This window comes from Falco naumanni, chromosome 8, assembly GCF_017639655.2.
Source record: "Falco naumanni isolate bFalNau1 chromosome 8, bFalNau1.pat, whole genome shotgun sequence".
Classification (NCBI taxonomy): Eukaryota; Metazoa; Chordata; class Aves; order Falconiformes; family Falconidae; genus Falco; species Falco naumanni.
Genome location: NC_054061.1, coordinates 30,296,371 through 30,313,062, shown reverse-complemented (window position 1 = coordinate 30,313,062; position 16,692 = coordinate 30,296,371). Strand labels below are relative to the sequence as shown.

At 37.6% G+C, this 16,692-nt stretch overlaps 1 protein-coding gene across 7 annotated transcripts in view; it reads right to left on the bottom strand.

The window, feature by feature from the left end:
* The window catches only part of NCKAP5 (NCK associated protein 5), a 245,226-nt gene that overhangs the window by 120,151 nt on the left and 108,383 nt on the right, over positions 1–16,692 (bottom strand). For all 7 annotated transcript variants that reach the window (XR_005829348.1, XR_005829347.1, XR_005829349.1 and 4 more), the window contains exon 5: positions 4,780–4,929. Coding sequence is in view for 4 of the 7 variants with exons in the window: in XM_040603862.1 (XP_040459796.1) it covers positions 4,780–4,929 (150 nt within the window). In the remaining 3 variants the exon portion in view is untranslated. The remainder of the gene's footprint in view (positions 1–4,779; positions 4,930–16,692) is intronic.

The window sequence follows — 16,692 nt, the reverse complement described above, 5'->3', positions numbered from 1 at the left end:
CTACTTTCATAGGAAAACCAGCACAGAGAGAGGGTGGGAGTGAGTAAGGGCAATTCATACTCTTTTTTTACTACACAGTGGGTTTAGAATAGTTTAGATGTTCCTTATATGTGGTAACTCAGCATCTAAGAGCTGGACAGACATATCTAGACTTGAAACCTTAATTCTGCCTCTTCTGTAATCTGTTTTCCTTTGTTTCCTGTACAAAACATGCTACCCTACCAGACTAAAGCACGGCATTACAGCCCTCTCCTCTGAGTTGTTTCTGGTTCCATGTCTTTGAGTCAAAGCATAAGAATACATTTACATGGAAGAAGCCAGAGGAAACCAGGCAGCTTCCCAAGTTATCTGACTACATGCCACATTTCAGTTCTTTACCCGTCTACAGATGTGGTACCAAGGCACAAACAGATGAAATACACTGTACAGGATGCAGGAAATCTGAGGCTGAGATGGGAACTGAATCCAGTCTTCAACCAATATCTACTCACATTCCTTTTCCTTTTTGAGGAATTGAGAGGACATGCAGTGTGTGAAAGGACATACCACCACCACCAACAACAAAAATTGTGTAAGTTACAGAATCCCTTTGTTACCAGCAAAACACTGCATCATCCAAAACAACCTCAACTAAGTACTCTGGTCATTTAGTTCAGAGCAATCCTAGTCAGCTTACTGTCTTCATAATCAACTGAAAGCAAATACTTTCTAAGAAAGTTGCAAAGAAGAAAAGTCCGGAAGAGCTAGAACATTTCATACAGTTAGACATAGTTAATTCATACTGAATTATCCTCACTGCATAAATATCTTTGCAAATGACAGACTTTAATAAGCCTTCAAAGCTGACATAGTATTTATCACTGATTAAATTTTTTAAATCAAAGTAACTATGGCTTTCACAGACACGTTTAAATTAAGACTGACATTAACTCTGTATATCAGTTTAATTCACTTCCAATTATGCAGGTGTTCGGGCAGCCTGTATTTCAGTCATTTAAGGTGTTCGGGCAGCCTGTATTTCAGTCATTTAAGGCTAAATTGGGGCAGAGAGCCCATAGTCCATAGGATAACAAAGCTCTGTGACAGTCTTAAGGCCTTTACAAACATTTTCAAATACAGATGATTCTCAAAGGTTTCCTCTGTGCATTGTGACTATGTAAACTGTTCTTGCTGGAAACAAGAAATAGTACACAATCTTGCATGACAGTCCATATAATAACTAATATTATACCCAGGAGGGCAAATTAAGGTTTTGTGAAAAATTTCCAACTTATATGCATGTGACTTTGGAAAGATAACATTATTGTTTTACTGTAATTGTGTTTATACCTACATATACCTGAAAATGCTGTATGGGGTTCGATGCACGTCCAGAATGAATTAGATTTTTTGTATATTTCTGGCTACCATTAGAAAAGAATTGCAATTCTTCTGGTGATGAAAGCAGATTAAAAAAATGAAATTCCACCAAGTACTTGATATGTTATTCACTGCACTTCATTAATATTTCATTTTTTGCAACACTCCAAATACACAGAGAAGTTATCAGGGAATTTTTTTTCTCTTTGCTTTGTAAAAGTTAGAAGGCATTTGATCATAACTGTTGAAGTAAATTAAGTGGCATTTCAAGAGCAGCCAACTAAAAATGCCGAAGGCACAAAGGAATTTTGATATCCAGGAAATCACAATTAATTTCAACTACATAAAATGAGATATGAGATTGTACGAACCATTTTTTATTTGTCATCTGTTTCATTTGATTAGAAACTTATGGTATTTATCAGTCAGTAGAGTGGAAATAGAATTTGCTGTAAATGATAAAGGTTGTAAAAAGATTACAGGTAAAAGAAGCAATGGGAGAATATGTATATACATGTCTTATCGAAGTATATGATACCTTTCACTTGGGCTGACTACAAGAACACTTTATTATACTGATTTGTATTGTTCAGTTAGAAAATTCCCATGTTAAACAGAAGCTAAAAAACCCTAAAAGTTATTACATAAATTTATTTGGCAATACAGCTGATAGCGCCCAAGTATAAAAAAAATGTTAAATACAACTCCAGGGATACAGCAGCCACTTAGAGAAACTTTTCTGTAAAAATGAAGCCTCACCCTTTTTCACACTTAGATTTGATCATTTCCTGGTTCATATCCAACAGTCCAAGATGACTACAATTTTCCTCACATTGCCAGAAACTTCTGAAGAAATCCACCACGTACCTCATACCTACCATGCCAGTACTCCAGGAAGAACAGAAGGAACTTACTTCATGTATGGAACAGTAACTCTTCCCATATAGATATTCAAAATAAAAGAAACTAAAAAATCTTTTATACTGTATATGTACTGGTTAAACTACCTATTTATCCTTGTGCTGGTGGATAGCTTTTTTCTTTCGGTACTTCATTCACTTGAAACTTAGCTCAGACTTAACCAACTTTTTTTTTTGTTTTATGTGATCAGTCAAGAAAATGTATTAGCCAGAAAAAAAACCTCATCTGCTGAATCTAAATTTTTATATAATAAAACCATTACACCCCTTGCTCAAACCTATACATACATATACATGGTCCCCCATTTCAAGCAAAGATCACTCTAGCAATAGAGCGATTAATATAGGGAGAAGGATGGAATAATTTTACAATGCTCTACCAGACTAGGCTACATCTTGTCAGGAGCTAGACTTGAGTAACAAACTAATACGAAGAGATATTAAAAGAGTTCTTAAAAGTGCTGATGTTAATTAAATTATATTAATAGGTATTAATAGATTAGTTCCCACATTTTGACCATTACTTTTACTAGGTTCTGTTTGTAGGCAGTCTTCAGATTCTACAGTGCACAGAGAGTAGCAACTTTAGTAAGTACTTTCTCAGCCTTGCTGATTTTATTAATTGTGTATGATGCAGCAAGAACTAATCATGTACAGTAAGATTAAAGACTCTGACACCCACAGCACAGGAACTAACAAACAATAATTTTTTGTTCCTTTCTATATAGATTAATAAAATATTTAGAATAATTACTCTGCAAATAGTAAAGGATTAGAACCGCTAATTGCACGTAACTTTAAAGAAGTATGTCTCTTAATTAATAAACCATAGAGTCTTTGACATTACAATTTATTTTCTTCAAGAGAAAAATCAAGTGCAAGAATATGTAACATTAAACAACACCCAATTAACAACACTTTGTTTTAATTATCTTGGGTCACAATTAATCACTGCAGTTCATCTTTCTACTTTTATAGCTCCGTAGACTATTCATGTAGACTATTTCTTGAAGTACTGGCATTCACTGATGTGTTTTTGAACAAGCCACTGCACAACACTGACATCAGTGAGGAGACCTATTCACTGACCTCCGGAACTAGATTCTGTCTCTCTATAACGTTACATTACGTATCCAGGCAATTTGCTACAACTGATAAAGCTTGTGACGTTATTGAACAACTTTCTATCAACTGAGGACATAAAGAACTGCAATTGTCGTGCTGACTGACTAAGAACAAGGTGAAGCAAACACTAATCATGCATATTTGGAAATAAAAGACCACAAGGAACCTAGAGTCATTCACCATCAACAGATGAAGCAAGACTATAGTAAACTGCACATTTATCAGAGCTTTATGTTTCTTAAAAATTTAGTATCGTGTTTTTTTCCCAGGGCAAAATTAGAATTAATTAATATTAAATGTGTTTACTTTACAAACAGCCTAAGACTTTAAAGGAAAGAAAAACGGCACAGACTGCCTATACCTTTTGGGTTTCAGATTCTGTGCATAAATTCAAACATGATTATAACTGTTCACGTTTTACTTTTAAAAAAGTCCTCAAGAACACAAATCCAGAGTTTTCATTTGATCACAGGACAACTCAAAATAAAAATTATGATGCAAAAGGGCCTTCACACTTAACCAAAAATGTATGGGCCCAGCGATGAAATCTTTGTTTACTGAGACGCTACACAGGCAAAATACCGCTAAGATTGCTTTAAGGCATTCACTTATCCACACCTATAACACTACACAGATACTTGAACAGAAGACAATGGCAGAAACAGTAAGTTAAAAATACGCCTTTGTACTAGTTCAAAATTATATTAAAATATGCAGGTTTATTTTTTATACATATCAAAACCCATGCTCTATCAAGGGGCACAAAATAAGTTCTTACCTGCACCTTGTCCATGTTTGCCTAACAAAAATTTAAAACTTTTCCTCTAGTTAGGAATCATCACAAGGTGCACTGTTGTGCACATCCCAAGTTTCCAGAAATGCACTCAAAATGTAGTGTGCAGTTCTCCACGTGGTCTACAAGGAAATAGATTTTCCACAATCTAGCAGTAAAAAGACCTGAGCTCTCCCAAGCAAGCAGTCCAGCAATTAAAAGTTGAACAATAAACTACAATGAAGCAACACTGTTTTTATGACAGTTGTTAAACCATCTGTATTATCTTAGAATATTAATAATTAAAATAAAACCAGTAAAACAATTTTTCTTATTAAATGGTCTCAACTGAATTAAAGTAATGTATGAAGTTCTTTTTAAAGATATCTGATGCTCAACATTAGAGAGGGATCCTTTCAGTGGTTCTAAGACTAAGCTTCTTGTTCATCCTTGGTAAATGAATCATAAAAGAAATACCCCATAAAACGAGTACAGGTGAACTGTGAAAGATTACATTTATACTACAGGGTGATTCAGTGCCAATAAATGAATGAGGCAGGGGGCAGGGTGGTCTTTTATGTGTGAAACTGTTGTACTACTTACCTCCAGAGCTTTCAAACGCTCCAATAGCAATTTTGTCCTTTCCTTTTCCTCTTCAGTGCTGCTGCTTTCACTTCTTGAATCTTCATCTGCTGGTGTGTGATTTTTTTCCATGCCTTCTTTACATTTTCTACTGTCTTCTGACAGCTTTTCCTGAAATGATTTTTAAAAATATCATTACTCATAGGTGCAAATGAAGTTAAATATGCAAATATCTTCATATCCTGCTTGTATATGAATGAAAAAAAGACCGAGCAAGTTGCTAGTTACATGATTACAGTGCTAAATAAGTGGAATTATGAAGGGTCTATGAAACATGCTGCTATGCCGAAGCATATGCACAACTTAACCGCTCCATCTACTTAAGATTTTTAAAAAGTGAAACTTATGATTGTTTTAATAAAATAATTAACAATTTTTTAAAAATTGCATTTCTTCTTTAAAAGTTGCAATGAAAATTGAGTACACTAGCTTTCAATGGAAGCATTTTGCTACTGAGATATAAAGCAGTTAGTTCATTGTGGAAAAGCCAACATACGTTCATGCCTAATGTATTTCACCTTTCTTCATCTAGAGCTAATATTTGAATTACTAAATAATGGGCTAAGAACCAAGCTACCACCTGAATACTGATTTAAGATCCATGCTAATATATAACTGGAGAGAATCAAACTGACGGCAAAATTTTCAGAAGTGCCCCAGTCTATTATGAGTCAGTAAGATTGGGTTATTACTAGCTGCTGCTGTTGCTGCTGCTGAGTGGACTATGGCTGCTGAGTTTTACAAGGCATCTATAAAAATCATAGGATTGAACAGCGAATCCTACTAACTCTATTACGCACCCAAGTTCTGTGTTGAGAGAAAGAATGAGATAGAGCAAGCAAAACATCAAGACTACAAGCAGGCAATATCCAAATATTGCCCAAAACAATAAGCATGCCTAAGAGGGAAAAAAAAGAGAACTACACAGAGGTACGGAGTGAATTATCATCTGAGTGCAACACGAAATGTACAGTCTCTACCTTGTAAACGATGTTCTCTAACTATATAAGCACATGCACTGTAACAACTAATGAGAAGATTAAGAATGGAAAATGTGAGGTAAATCAACATTAAATAACGGGTGTCAACAGGAGTCTAGAGAAGTCCCTTAATGAGCATTTAGTTTTCTTTGTGTCCCTTTTTGGTAATTCTTATATATAAAGGCACATAATTTCATGATCTTTGGGTTACTCTATAAGTAATATATATTTCCTGTAACTACTACAGAACACAAACTCTGTCTAAGCATAAAAATATGTATTTTCATGAAGAACTGATCCAGCCTGAGTAACTGTGTAAATATAACTCTTCAAGAGTTAACAGCAAGACATTATCTTAATTAAACCCCATAAACACAACTGAAATAAAAATCAACACTGTGAATCACATTTTTAACAATGTCTTCTTAAAATATTTACTAGCTTAGAAATTGACTATTACTATATTAAAACTTTAATCAAGAATCAATTTTATAAGCTATGGGCTTAATCACTCAGTACTCTTACACAAACCATGAGGAACAGTTCTCATTCTGAGCCTCAAAACATAAGTGTCAAAGAGCCATTTCACCAGGTTTCCAGCATTAGTGCTATGCTGATCACAAAGGAACCATAAATATAGTAGTTGGGAATTTTTTTCTTGCTTGCTACTCACTGGTACAACGATCAAGCATCTGTAAAAGAGCCATTAAACCATTTTCCCTTCAAGTTGCCCTGATGAGTGCATTGATATAAAACACTCTGATGAACTCAGGGGAAAAAACCTGACAAAGGTACCTCTCTGATGTAATTCAAACACAAACAATCATTTTTAGGAGAGAATGTGACATGAATTATATGTGGCTAACAATGGGAGAAAAAATAAACATCTGCACAGGGACACCTTTCCTGCTCAAACTAGAGGGCAGCAATTTCAAAGGACAGGCAGAAGAAAGCATAGGTTATGACACTTCATTACAGAAAGGGGAGTAATGCAACTTCTCAGAGTAAATCCCAGTCACCTAAAGAAGTAACTCATTCATCTTCTAATTACAAAATTGGATGAACTTTGCATGCTAGTGGCACAATCAGGAATATACATCCTGTTTTATTATGATGCGCACTAGATAGCCTCAAGATAGTACTATTACCCCTGCTTGAGTGTTTAAGTAGAGCTCACATTTTAAAAAAATGTCTCTTACTGAGTAATAATAAATGAGGTTCAGTGTTTCAGGCATGGGCTAAAACGGTGGCTGATATGTCTCCCACCCTACCTAGAAAAGCTGCAGTGTAGAGGAAAACATTTATGAACCTTAGAAATTGTGCTTAGGAATGCAATTTGCTGAGGGTGCTGCCCCATCACTTTAACCAGTTCAACCTGGGTGATATACAGTAAGGCTAGAGCAGAAAATCCACCCTCAAGAAAGCGAACAGGTGCTTCTTAAATACCCTCTGGGCTTAAAGTCGGGTCAAGTAAGAGGGAGGATGACAAAGGCTTTTGGAATGACAGAATCCTCTTAAGAGTGAAAAATCTGCTAATATCAAAGGCAGCTGTCTGCTGGTGGGAGGCAGGAAGGGGCAGAGAGATTTGCAAGAGGGAATGTGTATCTCCTGCATGATGTTGATCAAATCCTACAGAAAGCTCTGGAGTGAGCATGCTGAAGGCAGCAAACAGTGGCACAGAGCCGCTTATTCTTCTTTTTCCCCTAGAATCCTGTACTTCTTGTGTTACCTCAAATAAAGACCATCTTTTGAATCTTCTGAACAGTTTCTGCTGTGTGCCTCATGTACTGCAAAATTAAAGGCAGGCTGTTTTTTCAAGCTGAATGGCAAAACACTCTCCAGGTTAGAAGTCCAGCAAAGGCAGAGAAAGTGCTATCCTGCTGACCAATGCAGTTTCATTTCTGTGAAAAGGTAACAATTGAGATGGTGCTCTGGAAGTAAGTAAGCTGGACAGGCTATAAAAAAAAAAGCTGGGGGCAGGGAAAAAAAAAAAAAAAAAAAAAGGCAACAACCTAGCTCTTGGTGTCTCCAGACCAGTAAAAGTTTAAGTGTGCCTTAAGTACATGTGCCTGTACTACAAGAGGATGCAAACACAGCAGCCTGATGAGAATTCTATAGTAAAGGCTCATCTACATCTCTAATTCTCTGTGTCAACAAAGACATAATAAAATATTAAATATTCAAACCTTACTAAAAGGAAATTAGGATTATGCTGCTTACTACAGACCTGTTCCCACAGAAGTCAGTGAGAAACATACAACCAAGTTGCACATTGTGTAACCTTCTCAAGCTGGTTTAAACTGTCACTGCTTCTCTGAAACCAGTAATATTTTGCAAATCCTAAATGACATCCTGCCCTGACCATTATTTCTAAGTATTTGGTTTGTTCTATAAATCAAACAAATAGTACAGCGGTGATGAACCCTTTGACCAGACAGTATAGGCCCTATAGCCAACAGAAAACAAGAGATGAAAACAGACCTCGCAGTCTGGAAACGGCAAGCTTTCTAGAATCAATGAGAAGATATAAATCACTGGAGACATTGATCTATGAAGCTGTACAATGCAGCAGCCTGATTGAGACTTATCAGAAAGCCTGGTTTTGGTTGGCTAAAGTAGGAAGTAACTATGTAATACTCCCTTTCCACTAATAAATAAAAGTAATAACAATAAATTAGGAGAGGAGGAAATCCACCTAAAATTACAAATGACAGTTTACTGGAATTTGTATAATATAAAGAAATATGTAGAATATAAAGCAAATCTTCTCCCTTCCACCTACCTTTCAGAATACTGAACAAGAAAGCGTTTTCACTGTTTATAAACAAAAGGAGTAACTACAGTGATAGAAAAGATCATACGTAAGTATCAAAAGATAAGAGACCAAACTGCCTATTTCAGAAATTACCTCTTCCTTCATCCCAAGAAAATCAAAAAGCTGCTGACCCTCTGGACACAGCATTAGTCACGGGGATGCCTTTCCTCTAAGACTCGTCACCTTTTCAAGGAACAGGTAAGGGTCAAAGGGGACACTCAGCCAGCTGTTCCTTAAACATTATTACCTCAGAAATTATTATACTTCTAAAGTTTTATTGGTAGTACCATCAGTTGCCTGTTCTTTGCCCTTTCTTCTTTCTTAAGATGTTTTCTAGGAATTACACTACACACACACAGAAAAAAAAAAAAGGAAAAAAAAATTAGTTAACTTCAGATTACTTCAATTTGTAACCATGAAATTTCAAATCAAGATGAGTAAATGTCAGATGACATGAAGAAATAAAAGGTAGCTAACGAAAATCTATTCCAGATTTTCTTTTTTTACAGTGAAAACTATGATTAGAGAGTAATTGGAATAAGGTTTCTTCTCTGGTAGTAAAGACAAATACCTAATACAAAATGATCATACAGATCCCCAGGTAACTCATGTTCCAATTCTTCCTAATTTGAGATTTTACAATGCAAGAGCTACCTACTCAAGGAAGAAGCCTCGAAGAAAACAGAAATCATTAACACCATTAACGAGCACACAAGCCTCCACAGGAGGAGGCCAAGCAGAAGCAATGACAGCACAGCACCTGCCACAGCTCTCAGTAATGGGACATGCAAAGTTCTCCATGGGGGGAGGAATAACCCTGTGAACCAGTAAAGGCTGGGAGCCAGCTGCATGAAGGTATCTGTTGCAGGGAAGAGAGAAGATGGAACCAGACTCTTCTTGGAAGTGGCATGACAAAAAGATCAGATACAATGGATGATCCTTGGAACATGAGAAATTGGAATTAGATATGAGGAAAGCCCTCTCCACCCCCCCAGCCCCCCCTTTTTTTTTCTCCTGTGAGGGTGGTCATATGATTGCTGGAACAGGTTACCCAGGGAGGTTTCTGAATCACAGAGATATTGCGAAGTTCACTGGACAAGTGGCTATAATAACACAACATAGCATAATCTAATCCTGATACAACTGGATCTGGACTCTGCAGTACTGATCATGAACAGCAATCTTTCACAAGGACATATGACAATATTCTGATTGAACCAAACAAGAATTAAAAAAAATCAAGATCTCTGAAATGCGGATTTTCCCTATGAGTGTTGGATGACATGAATTACTTGTCTGGAAACTGATAACTAATAATTGGAGATGACACCTTTGCTTATAGAAGCTACAGATCATTTTCATGAAATAAACACAAGTCCTCCAGAGTCCTCAGATACAAATGATCTCTATGTCCACTCTGAGTGACAGGTTATGAGCCTGAGAGTTGGGTTTTTTTCTGAACTCTTTTTAATTCTTCAGCATCTGAAATTTATTAAAAACAATTGTTTTAATGATTACAAATTCAAATTCTCCTGAGTCATGCCTGCAATTTTCCGAAACCACACTCACACATTTAACACAAGAATAAAACATATGTAGGTTATATAATTAAACGGTATTTATGATTTCTCATAACCACTTATTTGAGGAGAAAAACCTCAAAATGGTTCACAATGTAGTTATAAACAGATCCTATACGGAGGCAATGGTAACAGGAATCCAAGAATCCAGTCAATATGGAACCCACACTAAGTGGCTAACTCAGCATCTCTAAACATTATTACTTTCCATGGCATCTCAGGAGCTTCCACAGGACTTTCTAAATAAGATATTTACTAAATAATTATCTTAGATTTCAGTGACAATTTGCCGACCCAGGTGTGCTACACTACACTTCTAACACCCTTTCCTGCTATAACAAAAGCAGATTGTTAACCTCGAAACCCAAACTGCAGTTTACAAATCCATATGTAGAATTGTTTATGTATGCATTGGTTTTGGCTGGGGTAGAGTTAATTTTGTTCACAGTAGCTGGTATGGCTTTGTTTTGGCTTTGTGCTGGGAAGTGTTGCGAATCCAGGGATGTTCTTCTTATTGCTCACCCAGAGCCCAGGGCTTTTCTGCCCCTCACCCACCCCACCAGCGAGGGGGCTGGGGCTGCACAGGGAGCTGGGAGGGGACACAGCCGGGACAGCTGACCCCAGCTGACCCAAGGGACATCCCATCCCAGACGGCATCGGGGTCAGCATATACACTGGGGGAAGGTTGGCTGGGGGGCTGCTGCTCAGGGACTGGCTGGGCATTGGTTGGGTGGTAGTGAGCAATTGTTTTCATTTGCATCACTTGTCTTAGGTTTTACTTCTCACTGTTACCTTCCTTTTCATTACAATTTTTTGCATGTTTTATTTTATTTCAATTATTAAACTGTTCTTATCTCAAACGAGTTTTGTCACCTTTACCCTTCTGATTGTTTCCCCCCCCTACCTGCTGGGGCAGCAGGGGGGAGTCAGCAAGCGGCTGTGTGGTGCTTAGCTGTTGGCTGGGGTTAAACCACGACAATGTAATAACGAATTGTGAATGTTTTTTCTTGCAAGGCCATTTTATAGTCTTGATGTATTCTTAGATGATGTACTTTCAGTGTTATTTCCACTGCAGACCTCCTAGTGTTCAGCACTATTCTTCACTGCGCGTGAGCGATATGAAATGAGTATTTCCAGACTGTTGATGCAGATAAAAACAGTAGATGAGGGTTTCTTTGTACTTTCATAAAAAAAACCAGCCTCGAGCTACGCACAAGTAGCTCACTCTAACTACACAAGCTGAAAAAAGGCAGCAGTTGTTCCAAGGACTACTAACTTAAAATTCCAACAAGGTTAAAATTGTTTTCCAGTGGCACCTTGCTCTCCTTTCTCCCCCACCATGGCCTTTCTTTCCTTAATTTTAATTACCACTTGTTTACTGCAACTCAGTCCCTCTTAAATATGCCCTTTGAAATTTTGCAGTATCTTCTGATATGCTTTATAACCGATCTCATTTGGTGAAACCTGAGATGTGTGAAAGACACTTGTATGTTAAGTCAGAGAAATGTGAACTGATGAATTCACAAAAGTGTTTCCTGCAAGATGCTTGAGACAGGAGTAGTCACCGATATCACTGTGACCTGAATACGTCTGTTCTATCTGCAACGTTTTTTTCCGGATTTTCTGTATTTGCTAATGGGAATCCCATTAAACACCATGACCCAGGTCTGAAACGCTCCCCCCATAACTGGGCAAACAAGTTAGAATGTAAAAAAAAAAATTTACATGCAACTAGACAGTGCAATCTAAGTAATCTCTGAGTTCAGGGCTACAAAAATGACTTCTGGTTTTACCTTGCTTACTTCTATCTATGTATTCAGCTGTTTTCTCATGCTTTATTTCCTTCCAGTGGAAGGATCGGTTAAAATATAGTTTTGCTTTAAACAGCACATCAGCAAGTGTAGTCATATTTTTGTTTAGCTATCAGCTTTTGTTCAGAACAAGCTGACCAAAATTGAAGGAAAAGAAAGGAATGCTCGTATATCACAAAATTTTACAGAAACATCCCAAATTGTTCACAGTTTAACATTACTGTTGTCAGGAAAACCATATAAAAATCTTTTTTTTCATCTCTGGATTTTACTTACAAAGTGAACAGAGTGAGCAGTACCATTCTGTAGATTAAATACATGTGATGGATAAGAGAACAAAGTACTTTATGTTTCTGGTATGAGCCTCCTACCACTCGCATATCAATCCAAGTGTACTACATATTATTCTTCATTCAAAATGCTCCTCACTAGTACAAGCTATCACCCCTATTGAACAGTTCTGCAGCAACATTAATAAATTTCCTGATGATGCTTTTATTGGCTCTTCCATGCATCAGAAACATGTATTTTTTTGAAAAAGTTCAGATCAAAAAGGGCTGTAAAAGAAAAAAGCCTTCACAGTGAAGTTAACTGTACTTATCAGTTCAGTAAAAGTAGATGGAGTTTCCTGTCTTTAGGTCCCCAGCTGAACATCAGTCCTGGATGTCGAAGTAAACTACGCTAACCTCGTGGCCAAATATTGCGGTTGATACCATTCTGTCTTTAGTGAATGGATATTCATCTATCAGCAGCACCCTTGCCTCTGGCACTTCATCTGTCAGAAGTGAAATCAAAGACTGACCATTCTGGAGGTGACTCTTCCAAGCCAGGTTTCAGGCACAGTGGTGCCATGGCAGTATGGCAGTAACTCAGTGTGTTGTTCCTTTTCAAAATGGAAGATTTCAGCTACACTGAATAGAAAAGTTATAAGCAGAAAAAAAAAATGTTCTAGAAGCTAATGCCTTCTTCATATGTGTATATATGCTATTATGAGAAGAATATGCAGCTTTATTTTTCATGCAGATATTCTCTTAAAAAATGGTTCATTACCGTACCATACTTAAAGTAATCATCTTTCCTCCCAGGAAACCTATATGCAGCATTTAAACTTTCCTGAAGGAGTTTGTAAGTATTAAGTAACTACACTTGACTAAAGTGACAGTATTAAAATACCTACCTTTGACTGAAGTACAAACAAGCCAAACTATTCTGAAAATTAAATTCAGTAAATTTTATGTAACAGCAATTAAGACAATAGAATTACTCCAGATTTAGATTGCTAGAAATAAGCCAATTTTCCTTCCCTTTGCAGCCCTTCATTTTTTTTCCTTTTTTTTTTAAAAATTATGACTTTTCACTACTTGGATGAAGGCCAAATTACTCTTTTTAATGGAACGAAAAACTTTTGAGTGAATTTTTTTCCCCCTCCCAGAAAGTCTCCCAAGTAGTCATACTTTTTGATCCAGTTTTCTGTAGATTGTTTCTTTAGGGAATACCAAAAAAAAAGGCTTTAAAGGAGCTACCTGAAGATGAGTATTAACTATTGTTTTGGAATGACAGCAGCATATTAACTAACTAGTTCTTACCATAAGCACAATTGCACAAGCTGGCCTGTGGGATTAGGACAAAAAAATTAGTAAACTATTAAAAAAACCAGGTAACTTTTTGCAAATAGCAGGAAATAGTTTGTCTTATAATATTGTCAGGAGAACTTCTAAAAGAAGCTCAGAATGCATCTTCACACAAAAATAAAATGCAGGAACAATCATTCTGGATCAGACCAATACTTCAGCTTTTCAAATATGTTATTACAGTTTAGAGCAAATGTATTTAACTGAAATTAAAAATACTTGATCATCAGTGCATATTCTTTCCAAAACAAATATACTGAAATACAAATATATTGGTAAGGGCATTCTTCTGTTAAAATTCAAAGAGAGAATGTTTGTGAATACAGCATATTTTTTCCCACAGGAAACAAGCACAATTTTACATTTTTTCAACTTTTTAAAATTTAAAAAATAGCACTGCTTTCTATTTGAAAACAAAAATTAATCACAGTTCAAAATTCAGAGTGAACAATATCTTTTATGGAGATGTGGAAACAGGGACCGAGCAAGTGAGTTGGCCATACATATGACCCAACCTTGGAATACCAAGGAATACAAACCATTTTTTCAACTTTTCTGTCCAAACACTTCTTCCCCTGAACAGCTGATTGCTGCAAGTGGTCCCTATTTATTTCTTACTCATTACCCTTACTCGGGAAACACAAAGGATTTGATAGATAAAAATGCTTCTTCACTTGACTGACCCTCTTGCCCAACCAGAACCTCTTCAATACCAGCCCAGGATGGGCAATGTTGTGCCAGGTCAACAGAGCACATATGGATCCTCACAGGGACGTGGACAGGCTACGGATAGGTAAGACCCCCTCATTAAAATCTTCTTTTGATCAAGAGCCAGGAGACACATTACAGACCTGGGACCTCTAAAAGCTGTTGCCAGATGGGAGATGACAACAACTCCCTGGGGATCTCACTGCCCTACTGAGAAACAGAGTGGGCCTGGAAGTGGCACTGGGTGCCACGGCAAGCGTGGCACAGCAGCCCTGCAGGCTAGCCTTCTCACATAGCCAAAGCGTGGGCTGCCCTCGGCCGGCGTGCCTGCACAGCCCTGCGGCTGGTAGCCCCAAGCTGACCTGTGTGAGGAATACGTGCAGATACAGAGCAACAAGTTGGCCTTTACGTATGAAGATACCGGCATCTCTCCAAGCAGCAGATAGATTACCTTAAAAGTGATAATAGCTATAAACTCCCGGAGATTATTCCCGTCTTTTAGGACTACCAAGCAGAGGCATTTTAGAGCCATACTCTTTTCTCTCAAATACATCCCCTGAATCAGAAAAAACGCAACCAGAACACCACCATTATGTCAAGATTAAGGCTGCAGACAACCTGTTGTGCATAAATGGGAAGTCCCCGTATGCATTAGGATGACCTGTATCAGTCAGGCTGTGAACCACATCATCACCCTGCTTTCCAGAGACTGTCTCTGAATCTCCGTTATGCCCCTTTCATATGTATAGGCTTTAGGCAATGTATATAGGCTGACTTTTTTAGATTCATTCCAGGAGTAAGAACTCGAAGAAAGTCATAGCAAAGCAGCACTATACTGCAGAGGAAAATCTAAATGCAGAATTACAATCGGTATAATACATAATAGTACCATAGAATCCGTCACTCTTCACCTCTTGTTACTGTGGATATATAGAGGATTCTGGGAAGGAAAGAACAGCTTGTTTTCTGAGAAACTGGCACACAAATGGCACGTTTCAGTTATGAGACTTCGTTGTGTTAAATATAAGTCCATTGCTTTGTTACTGTATTACAACAATCAAAAAGAAAACTATTTGCACATATTGTCCTTGGAACAAAACTGTAATTTTGAACATTGTCTGAGGAGCACCATCCACCTCCTTTGGGGGCAAGAATCCAATCTTAATTTAGTTAAATATGGGAACAAATATTTATCAGAATCTTTGCACAGTAGTGGAAATCTACCAGAGAAAAGCCATAAGGAATTTGTTGTTACTGAGCTAGCCCTGCATTTCTCTGTACGGAAAAGCAGCCCAAGCAAATGCTTGTGTCCTTGACAGCCCGGGATTTCTGGGGGAGCTCCCAAGAGTGCGGGTGGCTCCTCTCCTGTCCTCTGGGAGACACAAAACTGCAAAGCTTTGTCTAGTAATGTTCTCCATAGCAGCTTAGGAGGCCTGGTTGATGCAGTCTCCTGTGGGCACTTCCAGTCCAGTGATATAAGTTTAATTTTAAGGATATATTTCCTCTTTCTGCAATGGAAGTTAGCATTAAAAATCCAACGTGGATTTCAGCTGGGGAATTCAGCTAGTGCCTTTTTTTCAATTCATGGCCATGCCCCATCTATAAAATGTTACATATCAGTGGCCTGAATATTAAGCTTCTGTAATTTTGTGTTAAGATAAAATTGTATTGCCAATAGTTACAGTTGTGGTGGTTGTTTTTTTTTTTCTCATGAAAGAGCTGCTGACACCAACGACCGTGCAAATTAGAAGTGACAGTCACAACAACTGTTCCACATCTGAGTCTCAAAGCACGCAGACAAAAAATTGGGTTGATCTGGCCAACAATGCCACCTGAAATGTGCCTGTACCACTTATGTAGTCACACCTCTCTGACACCTGCTTCAGAAAGCAAATGGCAAAATGCTCCAGACTTCATGACTGAGAATTAGAAGTCTTGTAAGACTGGAATGATTTTATCCTTGGTGTTGGAAGTTACCAGTATTGAGTCTTCACAGTTAAATCTTTTTTCTTAGCTGTGGATAAGGCAGGGACATGCACACATATTTATATCCAGCAAGAGGGTGGGAAATGAAACTGAAATTCCTTATGTTCAAAGCCACTCCTCCTGTAAAGCTGTAGCGTGAGTTCATGATTGCACTGGTGGTGTTGCCTGGCAAATGGGACAGATGTCCCCCATGGAGCTGTGTGCCATTCTTCTCATGGTGCACACTAAAGCCTAAGAAATCTCTTCTGAAGTCAATTACTTCTCAAAATCTCATCATCCCTCCACAGCAACAAAAAAAGCAGAGCTGAACCACAGTCACAGCTCTTCCTCAGTGAGAAGAGCCCATCCAAACGCATCGGCTGC